Here is a 14500-nt window from a genome sequence, read left to right on the forward strand (position 1 = left end):
CTGTTTCTCTCTTAACTCAACAATTATCCTCTCCTCTACTCAACTCTGTTTCTCTCTTAACTCAACAACTATCCTCTCCTTAACTCAACTCTGTTTCTCTCTTAACTCAACAACTCTCCTCAACTCAACTCTGTTTCTCTCTTAACTCAACAACTATCCTCAACTCTGTTTCTCTCTTAACTCAACAACTATCCTTTCCTCAACTCAACTCTGTTTCTCTCTTAACTCAACAACTATCCTCTCCTCAACTCAACTCTGTTTCTCTCTTAACTCAACAACTATCCTCAACTCTGTTTCTCTCTTAACTCAACAACTATCCTCTCCTCAACTCAACTCAACTCTGTTTCTCTCTTAACTCAACAACTATCCTCTCCTTAACTCTGTTTCTCTCTTAACTCAACAACTATCCTCTCCTCAACTCAACTCTGTTTCTCTCTTAACTCAACAACTATCCTCTCCTCAACTCAACTCTGTTTCTCTCTTAACTCAACAACTATCCTCAACTCTGTTTCTCTCTTAACTCAACAACTATCCTCTCCTCAACTCAACTCAACTCTGTTTCTCTCTTAACTCAACAACTATCCTATCCTCTCCTCAACTCAACTCTGTTTCTCTCTTAACTCAACAACTATTCTATCCCCTTCACTCCTCTAACTCCTCCTCCTCTTCTCCTCTAACTTCTCCTCTTCTCCTCTAACTCCTCCTCCTCCTCTAACCCCTCCTCCTCTTATCATCTAACTCCTCCTCTTATCATCTAACTCCTCCTCCTCCTCCCTCTCCTCCTCCTCTAACTCCTCCTCCTCCTCCTCTAACTCCTCCTCCTTTTCTCCTCTAACTCCTCCTACTCCTCCCTCTTCTCCCTGTAGCGATTCAAACTGAGCCCAGAGGGGAGCACAGGTCTGGGAGGTCCCCTAGTATCGCAGGTAGATCACAGATAGATCCATTCTGTCATCCACACCACGCCCTGGCTGTCTCTCACTAGCTTTGATAGATACACTCTGTCATCCACACCACGCCCTGGCTGTCTCTCACTAGCTTTGATAGATTTTACTCTGTCATCCACACCACGCCCTGGCTGTCTCTCACTAGCTTTGGTCCTGTTCGCCTGCTAAGACGTTGCTGATGCATGCCAGATCAAAGGTATTTTACTTATCAGCTAACCACATCATATCTTATAGCAGTCTGGTGCCCAACGGCAAAGTCAATGATGTGGCACGCAGCCATTGGTTGATACATGCAACGTCTAAGCAGGGGAACGCGAGCTCTGTCTGCATGTTTATCAATCAGCCATTTTGTTTTGTCTTATTGAGGAAGTCTGTAAAAGTATTATGTAAAAGTATTATGTATTATGTCCTAGCTGCTAGCAAATGCATCACAATCATTCATGCTGTATAGTTATTGGGTTATTTTGCCAGCCTGCTTCATTGTGTTCTGTTTTAGTTTTATTCCGTCTCAGCTACTTGGTGTCAAGGTCTTGTTTGTCAAGGTAGTGTTTGCCATCAAGTTGAAGTTGTGTGTCATTACTCTGCTCATCAGACATGAGTCCATTCAGGAGACAAAGCTGCCCTCTCTCTCTCTCTCTCTCTCTCTCTCTCTGTTTCTGTCTCTCTCTCTCTCTCTCTCTCTCTCTCTCTCTCTCTCTCTCTCTCTCTCTCTCTCTCTCTCTCTCTCTGTTTCTGTCTCTCTCTCTCTCTCTCTCTCTCTCTCTCTCTCTCTCTCTCTCTCTCTGTTTCTGTCTCTCTCTCTCTCTCTCTCTCTCTCTCTCTCTGTTTCTGTCTCTCTCTCTCTGTCTCTCTCTCTCTCTCTCTCTCTCTGTGTCTCTCTGTCTCTCTGTCTCTCTGTCTCTCTGTCTCCTGTCTCCTGTCTCCTGTCTCTGTCACAGTTCTTCCCTGACCTCTGTTACCTCTCTGTTTCCCACCCAGCCGGCACAAACTCGTCGGCTCGTTCCCGTTCGGCCCGGAGCGGAGCCTCCACCCCCCACACCCCCGGCTCCACAGCGGTCACCCCAGGCACCCCACCCAGCTACTCCTGCCGCACCCCTGGGAGTCGCACCCCCGGCAGCCACACACCCAAGTCTCTCAGGTTGGTAGTCTAGACGTTAGAGAAGTGGGCCAGCAACCAGAGGGTCACCGGTTCGAATCCCACATAGACCATGAAAGCTTGTGTGTGTGTGCGTGCATGCTTGCATACGTGTGTGTGTCTCAGGGATTTGGGTTTGTAAGCAAAATGACATAACAAAATGACATTTCTCTGCAAGAAAGTAGACAATATAGTTGTTCTGTTGTTCTATTCAGCCTCCTCACTCAGGAGAAGAAGTTTGCTGTGATCCGCACGCCGCCCAAGTCACCCTCCACCACTCCCAAGCAGCTGCGCGTCCTCAACCAGCCCCTGCCCGACCTGAAGAACATCAAGTCCAAGATCGGCTCCACAGACAACATGAAGTACCAGCCCAAAGGTGGACAGGTGAGATGGAAACCACTCAGCATAGGGGATATGGCCTGTGTTGAATACCACTGTGGTCACCAGTCTTGGCTCTCTTGCGGTCTCTCTGTCTGTTTCTCTTTCTCTCTTTCTCTCTCGCTCTCTCTCTCTCTTCTCCCCCCACCTCTCTTTTTCTCTGTTCTACAGTGGCTGCCTCCCTCTCTCTGCTGACTGTCCTCTAACCACCACTCTCCTCTCCTCTCCTCATTTCTCTCCTCTTCATCATGAAGCATCTGTCTCTAGTCCTTCTACGTTGCACCAGCCCGCCCACATTCTCAGTCTCCCACTCCCTGTATGTGCTGTATCTCCATCTCTGCCAAAGCAAATGTTTACCCTCACCTTCTCATTGGTCAAGGGTTGTTTACCCTCTGGTTCGATTGGTTGAGAGTTGTTTGCCCTCTGGTCTGATTGGTTGAGGGTTGTTTGACCTCTGGCATGATAAGGAGAGGTGGATTTGAACCAGAAGCCATAAACTAAAGACCCCAGTCTGTAGTCATTTCAGCTTCATGGAAGTGTCCAGCTAGCCTTGTTCTAGATCTGTTTGTTCTGTCTTACCAACTCCTTTCATCGTTTGGAATCAGGCCAGGATTACCGAACAGTAAAAAACAAATGGGCTGGGTGCCCCCTTGAGGTCGGGGGCCCCCCAGTTAGCACGTCACAAGCAATGGCAAAATGTGTCGAATTGGAGGTAATTAGCTTTAAAACTGCTAAATGTTCTCTCAGCCTCATGACAAGATGTGTAGAATAGCATTATAAAACTTCAAATGTTTCTCTCTGCACCATGGCAAAAATGTGTTGAAAAGTTAAATGGTTTCCCCCCCCCCCCCCCCAAAAAAAATCTGCTTTCTTAAAAATAAGTTTGTCCGGCCCTGTTTACCATGACAACAATGGGAGTTGCCTATACAGCAAAAACAGATCTGAGACCAGGATGTACGTGACATTAAGGCAGGGAAATAGCCTACACACAAGTACCAGTGGCTGTGTTCTTGTGGTAGTTTCTTCCTCATTCCCTACTCTGACAGATGGCGTTAGCCAGAGAGGTCTTTAGCTCAAGCAGATAACACTCACTCACTCACTCACTCACTCACTCACTCACTCACTCACTCACTCACTCACTGTGTACATATTTAACAAGCAAGCTGAGCCTAAAACAGACATACAGTATTTGCTGTTATATAAACCTTTCACAAGGCCCTCTCATAATGAATGAAGAATCTCTATTGGCTATGGAGGTTAGTTTTCGTCCATGATGTTGAATGACCTTTGTTCTGTGAGAGGAGTGAAAGACAGGGCTGAGTTTAATGAGCTCAAGTCTGGTGTTGCAGACAGGACGAAGGCTCAGGGCTTCAGTACAGAACTGTGATGGGTGATTTGAAGTCAGGCGCAGGAGGGTAAATCACAGAATACAGAGTTTATTCCGGAATACAGAGTTACGCAGAAATGCAGACTTACGCAGAAATGCATCAAACAGTCCAGTGCGCAAAACAGGCACACAGGGAAATTATCCCCATGCAATACAGAATACACGGCGCTCAACTGAGCTACGCTCTCCTCACAATAAACAATCACCCACAAGGACAAGGGGGGGGCAGAGGGAACAATTATACACGTACTAATGAGGGGATATGAACCAGGTGTGTGTAATAAACAAGACAAAACAAATGGAATGTTGAGATGAGGAGCGGCAGTGGCTAGAAGGCCGGTGGCGACGAACGCCGAAGCCTGCCCGAACCAGGAGAGGAGGCAGCTTCGGAGGAAGTCGTGACAAGAACACCCAGCCTCAGTGAAGATTAGAAAACGTAATGAAACAGAATAATCACAGAATAATTGGTTAATCTCATAATTAATCCAAAACATTCTATCTTCCAATGGAACATCTCTATTTTGGTGCAGTGATTTCACTGCAATATTTTGTGGTGATCTGTAACCCATCTATGAGTCCACCCACTTGTATTTGCTGTAGACAGCTATTTAGGAACCATATTTAGAAACTCTGGCTCTTTGACCTTGACTGACCTTGTAGAGATGGTCATGTTTTAGCAGCTTTAGGTACAAAGCACTGGTGCATGTGTGTGTGTATTTAAGTATGTGTTTGACTGTGTGTATTCCCACTTGTGTGTGTGTCTGCGTTTAATTGGCACACACGTGTGTGTCCTCAGGTGACAGGAGAATCCAGGTCAGAGTCTGGTTGATGAAAGACTAGGTCTGTAGGCCAGGGTTCTCCTTTCCAGAGACATACCAGCTTGTGTTCACTCATTGACTCATGTCTTATGGTTGACACGTCCCTTGTGATCGCTACACGGTATAGGTCTTGCCAGTCCTGTATTTCAGACAATGATTCGTTTTTTTACGGAAACCATTACACTAAGCACTGCATGACCATCCGTCACATATACACTGAGTGTACAAAACATTAAGAACACCTTCCTAATATTGAGTTGAGGCTGTTCTGCCCTCAGAACTGCCTCAAGTTGTCGGGGCATGGACTCTACAAGGTGTCGAAAGCGTTCCACAGGGATGCTGGCCCATGTTGACTCCAATGCTTCCCACAGTTGTGTCAAGTTGGCTGGATGTCCTTTGGGTGGTGGACCATTCTTGATACACACAGGAAACTGTTGAGCGTGAAAAACCCAGCAGTGTTGCTACCATACCCCGTTTAATGGCACTTAAATATTTTGTCTTGCCCATTCACCGTCTGAATGGCACACATAAACAATCCATGTCTCAGTTGTCTCAAGGCTTAAAAATCCTTCTTTAACCTGTCTCCTCCCCTTCATCTACACTGATTGAAGTGGATTTAACAAGTGACATCAATAAGGAATCGTAGCTTTCACCTGGATTCACCTGGTCAGTCTATTTTTTTTTTTTTTTTTTTTTTTTTTCACCTTTATTTAACCAGGTAAACCAGTTGAGAACAAGTTCTCATTTACAACTGCGACCTGGCCAAGATAAAGCAAAGCAGTGCGATAAAAACAACAACACAGAGTTACATATGGGGTAAAACAAAACAAAAATCAAAAAAATACAACAGAAATACAATTAATATACAGTGTGCAAATTTAGCAAGTTATGGAGGTAAGGCAATAAAATAGGCTATAGTGCAAAATAATTACAATTTAGTATTAACACTGGAATGATGTGCAAGAGATGATGTGCAAATAGAGATACTGGGGTACAGATTAGCAAAATAAATAACAATATAGGGATGAGGTAGTTGGGCGGGCTAATTTCAGATGGGCTGTGTACAGGTGCAGTGATCGGTAAGGTGCTCTGACAACTGATGCTTAAAGTTAGTGAGGGAGATAAGTGTCTCCAGCTTCAGAGATTTTTGCAATTTGTTCCAGTCATTGGCAGCAGAGAACTGGAAGGAATTGCGGCCAAAGGAGGTGTTGGCTTTGGGGATGACCAGTGAGATATACCCGCTGGAGCGCAGACTACGGGTGGGTGTTGCTATGGTGACCAATGAGCTAAGATAAGGCGGGGATTTGCCTAGCAGTGATTTATAGATGGCCTGGAGCCAGTGGGTTTGGCGACGAATATGTAGTGAGGACCAGCCAACAAGAGCGTACAGGTCACAGTGGTGGGTATTATATGGGGCTTTGGAGACAAAACGGATGGCACTGTGATAGACAACATCCAATTTGCTGAGTAGAGTGTTGGAGGCTATTTTGTAAATGACATCGCCGAAGTCAAGGATCGGTAGGATAGTCAGTTTTACGAGGGCATGTTTGGCAGCATGAGTGAAGGAGGCTTTGTTGCGAAATAGGAAACCGATTCTAGATTTAACTTTGGATTGGAGATTCTTAATGTGAGTCTGGAAGGAGAGTTTACAGTCTAACCAGACACCTAGATATTTGTAGTTGTCCACGTACTCTAGGTCAGACCCGTCTAGAGTAGTGATTCTAGTCGGGTGGGCGGGTGCAAGCAGCGTTCGGTTGAAGAGCATGCATTTTGTTTTACTAGTGTTTAAGAGCAGTTGGAGGCTACTGAAGGAGTGTTGTATGGAATTGAAGCTCGTTTGGAGGTTTGTTAACACAGTGTCCAATGAAGGGCCAGATGTATACAAAATGGTGTCGTCTGCGTAGAGGTGGATCTGAGAGTCACCAGCAGCAAGAGCGACGTCATTGATATACACAGAGAAAAGAGTTGGCCCAAGAATTGAACCCTGTGGCACCCCCATAGAGACTGCCATAGGTCCAGACAACAGGCCCTCCGATTTGACACATTGAACTCTATCTGAGAAGTAGTTGGTGAACCAGGCGAGGCAGTCATTTGAGAAACCAAGGCTATTTAGTCTGCCAATAAGAATGCGGTGGTTGACAGAGTCGAAAGCCTTGGCCAGGTCAATGAAAACGGCTGCACAGTACTGTCTATTATCGATCGCGGTTATAATATCATTTAGGACCTTGAGCGTGGCTGAAGTGCACCCATGACCAGCTCGGAAACCGGATTGCATAGCGGAGAAGGTACGGTGGGATTCGAAATGGTTGGTGATCTGTTTGTTGACTTGGCTTTCAAAAACTTTTGAAAGGCAGGGCAGGATGGATATGGGTCTGTAACAGTTTGGATCTAGAGTGTCACCCCCTTTGAAGAGGGGGATGACCGCGGCAGCTTTCCAATCTCTGGGGATCTCAGACGTTACGAAAGAGAGGTTGAACAGGCTAGTAATAGGGGTTGCGACAATTTCGGCAGCTAGTTTTAGAAAGAAAGGGTCCAGATTGTCTAGTCCAGATGATTTGTAGGGGTCCAGATTTTGCAGCTCTTTTAGAACATCAGCTGTCTGGATTTGTGTGAAGGAGAAGCGGGGGGGGCATGGGCAAGTTGCAGCGGAGGGTGCATGTCATGTTGTTCTTAATGTTTTGTACACTCAGTGTACATAATATGATTATCATTCCAAATAAATATCAATATACAGATACTGTACATACTAATGTAAACGCAAGTACCGGGCGGCAGGTAGCCTAGTGGTTAAGAGCGTTGGGACAGTAACTCAAAGGTTGCTGGTTCGTATCCCTGAGCCAACTAGGTGAAAAATCTGTCGATTTGACCTTGAGGAAGGCATTTAACCTTAATTGCTCATGTAAGTCGCTCTGGAAAAGTGTCTGCTAAATGACAATAAAGTTGATCAAACTAAAATTACACATTGAGCTATTCACACATTTTATAAAGAGGCATATGCCTCTTTTGTTGGTTTGTGATTTTTTTTAAGCTAATCAAATCACAATTTATTTGTCACATGCACCGAATACAACCGGTGTAGACCTTACAGTGAAATGCTTACTTACAAGCCCTTAACAAACAATGCAGTTTTAAGAAAAATAAGTGTTAAGTAAAAAATAGATAACTAACAAATGTAAATAACAAATAATTAAAGAGCAGCAGTAAAATAACAGTAGTGAGGCTATATACAGGGGGTACCGGTACAGAGTCAATGTGCAGCGGCACAGGTTAGTCGAGGTAATTGAGGTAATATGTACATGTAGGTAGAGGTAAAGTGCATAGATAATAAACAGAGAGTAGCAGCAGTGTAAAAAGAGGGGGTGGTGGGGGGGGACGACGACAATGCAAATAGTCTGGGTAGCCATTTGATTAGCTGTTCAGGAGTCTTATGGCTTGGGGGAAGAAGCTGGGGGAAGAAGATTTAGATTTTAAACCAGAAGGTGGACTTCAGTCGTGTTTCATCAAAGTGTGGATCGAAGGATAATCTGAAGCACTCTCCCTGTGGAGGCAGTGTCACTCTCCCTGTGGAGGCAGTGTCACTCTCTCTGTGGAGGCAGTGTCACTCTCCCTGTGGAGGCAGTGTCACTCTCCCTGTGGAGGCAGTGTCACTCTCCCTGTGGAGGCAGTGTCACTCTCTCTGTGGAGGCAGTGTCACTCTCCCTGTGGAGGCAGTGTCACTCTCCCTGTGGAGGCAGTGTCACTCTCCCTGTGGAGGCAGTGTCACTCTCTCTGTGGAGGCAGTGTCACTCTCCCTGTGGAGGCAGTGTCACTCTCTCTGTGGAGGCAGTGTCACTCTCCCTGTGGAGGCAGTGTCACTCTCCCTGTGGAGGCAGTGTATGTACTGCTTTGCTTTCTCTCCTTTCTCTCTTTTCCTACCTTGATTTTCCTCTCTTTTATCTGGCTTTTTCTCAAGCCTTTCTTTCAGACGGGTTCCCCGGTCCTTTTTCTTGCCTCTGGTTTCATTGCTACTGTGTGATTTCTCTATTTGATCTGTTAGTCAGTCTGTATTTGATCTGTTAGTCAGTCTGTATTGAGTGTGTGCTTCATGTACCACGGTCATTCTCTTCAAAACAGGGTACATTTGAGGAGCAGAATGACGTCACAACGACATTAACGTTTTGATATCCCACGTTCCTATTATATTATATCAATGTCCTCCTACTATGTCCTCCTACTATGTCCTCCTGCTATGTCCTCCAACTATGTCCTCCTGCTATGTCCTCCTGCTATGTCCTCCAACTATGTCCTCCAACTATGTCCTCCTGCTATGTCCTCCAACTATGTCCTCCTACTATGTCCTCCTACTATGTCCTCCAACTATGTCCTCCTACTATGTCCTCCAACTATGTCATCCTACTATGTCCTCCAACTATGTCCTCCTACTATGTCCTCCAACTATTTCCTCCAACTATGTCCTCCTGCTATGTCCTCCAACTATGTCCTCCAACTATGTCCTCCAACTATGTCCTCCTGCTATGTCCTCCAACTATGTCCTCCTACTATGGCATTGGAGTCCCATGTGAATGAACGAATGGATGGGTTAATTAATGAATTAATTAATTTATGGATTAATTTATGGATTAATTAATTAATGGATGGATGGATGAATGAATAGGTAAATGAATGAATGAATGAATGAATGAATGGATGGATGAATGAATGATTGAATGGGCGAGCTAGCGAATAAACCACGGAACTAACAAATTCGAATAAACAAAGGAATGAATGTCAGAGTATTACAGTGTATGGATGCTGTCGTCCTCAGGTCTTCATTCCAAGTGTTAAACTGGACTTTAGCCATGTCCAGTCTAAGTGTGGCTCCCTGGACAAAATCCAGTACGCACCCACCGGGGGAAACGTGAGTGTCCCAACACAGTGTGTTTACACACCCTGCTCTAACCAACCTCCCTCACTTTCACTCACTAACCAATAAGCATGGATGGTAGTGAATCGTGGTATCACTGTGACAGAGATTTCTATCGCTGTGCTTTGTGTCTTGATTAATAAAGACATGACAATTTGGCTTTTTAATCATATTCATTACTCAGTTTAGTTTTCAGTTTAGTCTTGGCACAAAGCACAGCAATCTAACCTCATAGTGGTTTTCTGTACAGTGCCCTGTCTGTGCATGCAGGGTCATCAAAAAATCTCCTAACATAGTCTTTTAACTGTATGTATCCAGTCACACCAGCCAAAAACGTCACTCAAAGGACACCTGGCCCACTCACCTATTGTTCATCTAGCATCAGGGACTGACTAAAAATAAACACTAAAGATCAATTAAAACTCCTGTTCTCTGACTGCTTTGATGTGCTAGATTAATTGGTTGATTGTGGTAGATTGACTGGTTTCAGTTGATTGTGTGATGTCAGTTTTGTCTTGTGTGATGTCAGTGTCGTCTTGTGTGATGTCAGTGTCGTCTTGTGTGATGTCAGTGTCGTCTTGTGTGAAGTCAGTATCATCTTGTGTGATGTCAGTGTCATCTTGTGTGATGTCAGTGTCGTCTTGTGTGATGTCAATGTCGTCTTGTGTGATGTTCATTATCATCTTGTGTGATGTCAGTGTCGTCTTGTGTGATGTCAGTGTCGTCTTGTGTGATGTCAGTGTCATCTTGTGTGATGTCAGTGTCGTCTTGTGTGATGTTGTCTGTCACGTGTTGGGGGATTGTTTCACTTTCTTTATCCACAGATTTGTAAATTGTGACTTTATTCAGATTTAGTTTGACAACTTGTTGACTATCTACTCATTTTACTCTAAAACTTTCCTATGAGGAGAAAATCCATAATCAATAATCATCTCCTGGTCTCTTCCAACTGTCTCTATTTAATGAGGTGGTTTACAGTGGTGATGTAGTGATCGGTATTCCTCAGGCAGTTTGTTTCACAGATTGATTATGTCGTTAATCTGTTGGCTGCTACTCTCTGTTCTTCCTTAAGTGTATGCATTTTTTATTAATAATCTTTCATTGATGATAAATAGGATACCGTAAAGTATGGTAAATTTCGCAGCATTTCAGGGTGTGGTCCTACAGCCCTTCAGATCTAAAATGTGACAGTCTCTTCCTTCAGTTAGCACACAGTGCAGCATAAGACAGTGTATGTGTGCGCCTCTCACAGGTCCACATCACCACCAAGAAGATAGACCTGAGCCACATCACCTCCAAATGTGGATCAATGTCCAACATCCGTCACCGGCCAGGTAATCAGCACTTTTTTACTTGATTCATTAATATTGGGTGATTATCTAATAGAGAGATTATTCCCATCTTTTGGATGAACAGGGCATAGAACATTACATTTCTCCTTACATTTTCATACATTAAATTGTTATGCTGTACCTCAGACAAGTCACTAACTGTAGTTTAATTAGCAATGGAATATTAATCCAATTTTCTACAGGCATTTTGTCCTGTGTAGTTCAACTATTGCTTCTGTTTATATGAGTATTGATTCATTCATATCCTTTACTTCTCGTCTCCTCTTCTCTCTTCTTCTCTCTCCTCCTCTCTCCTCCTCTCTTCTCCTCTCTCCTCTTCTCTCTTCTCCTCTCTCCTCTTCTCTCTTCTCCTCTCTCCTCCTCTCTTCTCCTCTCTCCTCTCTCCTCCTCTCTACTCCTCTCTCATCCTCTCTTCTCCTCTCTCCTCTTTTCTTCTCCTCTCCCCTCCTCTCTTCTCCTCTCTCCTCCTCCCTTCTCCTCTCTCCTCCTCTCTCCTCCTCTCTTCTCCTCTCTCATCCTCTCTTCTCCTCTCTCCTCCTCTCTTCTCCTCTCTTCTCCTCTCTCCTCCTCTCTCCTCCTCTCTTCTCCTCTCTCATCCTCTCTTCTCCTCTCTCCTCCTCTCTCCTCCTCTCTTCTCCTCTCTTCTCCTCTCTTCTCCTCTCTCCTCCTCTCTCCTCCTCTCTCCTCCTCTCTTCTTCTCATACAGGGGGTGGTAATGTGCGTATTGAGAGTGTGAAGCTGGACTTCAAGGACAAGGCCGAGGCCAAAGTGGGCTCACTGGCCAACGCCAGTCACACCCCCGGGGGAGGACAAATCATGGTGAGACAGTCTACAGTAAAAGGACAGTACAGGATTATGTTCATTAGGCACCAAACAAAAGAAAATGGACTGAAACAGGGAGGGACTACCTGGACTTATCCAATAAGAAACTCTCATTTTCGTTTTCCATTGCAAAATGTTTTAAAACATGTTCAGTTGCGTGCTCTAATGGACACGACCCAGGTTTACATAGATGGATTAATGGGTTAGAGCATGGTGCTGGCAACAGCAAGGTTGTGGGTTTGATTCCCACATGGACCATGGTTAACCCTCTCCTCTCTGTCGCTCTCTCTCTCAGATCGAGAGCCACAAGCTGACGTTCCGTGACACAGCCAAGGCGCGCGTGGACCACGGGGCAGACGTGATCACCCTGTCCCCAGGCGGCACGGGGGGCACATCCCCCCACCGTCTCAGCAACGTGTCGTCCACTGGCAGCCTCAACCTCCTGGACTCCCCCCAGCTGTCCACACTGGCCCAGGACGTCACCATGGCCCTGGCCAAGCAAGGCTTATGAGCCCCCTGCCTCCTCCATCACGCCCTGGTTCCTGGTCCTTCATACCCCCTGGACCTCCTGGATTCCTTAGACCCCCTGGTCTTAACAACCCCCTTCAACATTACTCCGTCGGCCCTCCACTGCAACAACCCTTCACCATCGTCACCCAAGATTAGAAACCAGACGACTGTGATCAGAGTATCAGAGTCCATCTTCCATCATTCCACTACCCCTCCCTCGCTCCTCCATAGAAAAACATGATATTTAAACTACCACCACCAGGGGGATTTTGACTGACTCTAGGATGTTTGTTCTTCCTCTTTCTGTTCTAAGGGATGTGCTCAGCTCTGCTAGGGTGTGTTGTGTTGTTCTTTTGGCTTCTTTTCATTCCATGTTGAACTTTCTTTGGGACAGTACTGTAGATGGCCAGTGTGCTAGCTAGCTAAGGCACTGAAACAGGTGCAGTGATAATGTTGATAGGGTATCATCCGTTATCTAAGACTTTACAGTGATTCTTATTGTGTGGCAATGATCTCAACGACATTCCATTTGGCCTAGGATATTACGCGGCCCAGCCTGGTTTCATTTCCGACATACACTATATATACAAATGTTCCTAATGTTTTGTACAATCAGTGTATGTGATTGAGTTTAAATGTACACTATAATACAAAAGTATGTGGACACCCCTTCAAGTTAGTGGATTCGGCTATTTCAGCCACACCCGTTGCTGACAGGTGTATAAAATGGAGCACACAGCCATGCAATCTCCATAGACAAACATTGGCAGTAGAATGGCCCATACTGAAGAGCTTAGTGACTTTCAATGTGGCACCGTCATAGGATGCCACCTTTCCAACAAGTCAGTTTGTCACATTTCTGCCCTGCTAGAGCTGCCCCGGTCGACTGTAAGTGTTGTTATTGTGAAGTGGAAACATCTAGGAGCAACAACGGCTCAGCCGCAAAGTGGTAGACCACACAAGCTCACAGAACGGGACCACCTAGTGCTGAAGCGCGTAGCACGTAAAAATCGTCTTTCCTCGGTTGCAACACTCACTATCGAGTTCCAAACTGCCTCTGGGAGCAACGTCAGCACAATAACTGTTTGTCGGGAGCTTCATGAAATGGGTTTCCATGGCCGAGCAGCCGCACACAAGTCTAAGATTACCATGCGCAATGCCAAGTGTCGGCTGGAGTGGTGTAAAGCTCGCCGCCATTGGACTCTGGAGCAGTGGAAACGCGTTCTCTGGACTGATGAATCACGCTTCACCATCTGGCAGTCCAACGGAAGAATCTAGGTTTGGCAGATGCCAGGAGTACGCTACCTGCCCCAATGCATAGTGCCAACTGTAAAGTTTGGTGGAGGAGGAATAATGGTCTAGGGCATGGTTCAGGCTAGGCCCCTTAGTTCCAGTGAAGATACATCTTAACACTACAGCATACAATGACATTCTAGACAATTCTGTGCTTCCAACTTTGTGGCAACAGTTTGGGGAAGGCCCTTTCCTGTTTCAGCATGACAATGCCCCCGTGCACAAAGCGAGGTCCATACAGAAATGGTTTGTTGAGATCGGTGTGGAAGAACTTGACTGGTCTGCACAGAGCCCTGACCTCAACCCCATCGATCACCTTTGGGATGAATTTGAACTCCGACTACAAGCCAGGCCTAATCGCCCAACATCAGTGCCCGACCTCACTAATGCTCTTGTGGCTGAATGGAAGCAAGTCCCCGCAGCAATGTACCAACATCTAGTGGAAAGCCTTCCCAGAAGAGTGGAGGCTGTTATAGCAGCAAATGGGGGACCAACTCCATATTAATGCCTATGATTTTGGAATGAGATGTTTGGCGAGCAGCTGTCCACATACGTTTGATCATGCCGTGTATATGATACTGTATCCCAGGTACTGTATGTGTCTAGTAGACAGTAGGCTGTTATGTTTGTGAACAACAATGAATCTACAACACTATTCAATACAATGCAATACGTTAGAACTGTAACTGTAAGAAATGGCTGTTAAGACGAGCTTGTTTAAATTCATTTGCAGAAAATTTGATGTTTTCTATTTGAATTGATTTTGTTTTAGTCATATGACTATATGACTTCATGATGTCATTTGCTGAATTATTGGACAAAATGTGTTTTAGTTTAGTTTTTTAATCTCATTAATAGTGCAAACGGTAGTGTTGATGTTCCGGTGGCTGCACTAGTTTGGTACATGCTGTGGCTACACATTGCAGTCATGTCAAGTTACAATGCTATAAAATGCTAG

General features: G+C 45.2%; 1 protein-coding gene across 1 annotated transcript in view; it reads left to right on the forward strand.

Moving 5' to 3' along the window:
- The window catches only part of LOC311117988 (microtubule-associated protein 2-like), a gene marked incomplete at both ends in the record, with an annotated part of 30599 nt that extends 18349 nt beyond the window's left edge, over positions 1–12250 (forward strand). Inside the window, 7 exons of the mRNA XM_084192870.1 lie at positions 867–923; positions 1923–2082; positions 2295–2463; positions 9467–9559; positions 10818–10899; positions 11624–11736; positions 12035–12250. Of these exons, the coding sequence (XP_084048996.1) occupies positions 867–923; positions 1923–2082; positions 2295–2463; positions 9467–9559; positions 10818–10899; positions 11624–11736; positions 12035–12250 (890 nt within the window). The remainder of the gene's footprint in view (positions 1–866; positions 924–1922; positions 2083–2294; positions 2464–9466; positions 9560–10817; positions 10900–11623; positions 11737–12034) is intronic.
- Positions 12251–14500: the final 2250 nt, after the last annotated feature.

The sequence above is a fragment of the Coregonus lavaretus genome (genome assembly GCF_964263955.1).
Source record: "Coregonus lavaretus genome assembly, contig: HAP1_SCAFFOLD_4032, whole genome shotgun sequence".
In the NCBI taxonomy this organism is placed as follows: domain Eukaryota; kingdom Metazoa; phylum Chordata; class Actinopteri; order Salmoniformes; family Salmonidae; genus Coregonus; species Coregonus lavaretus.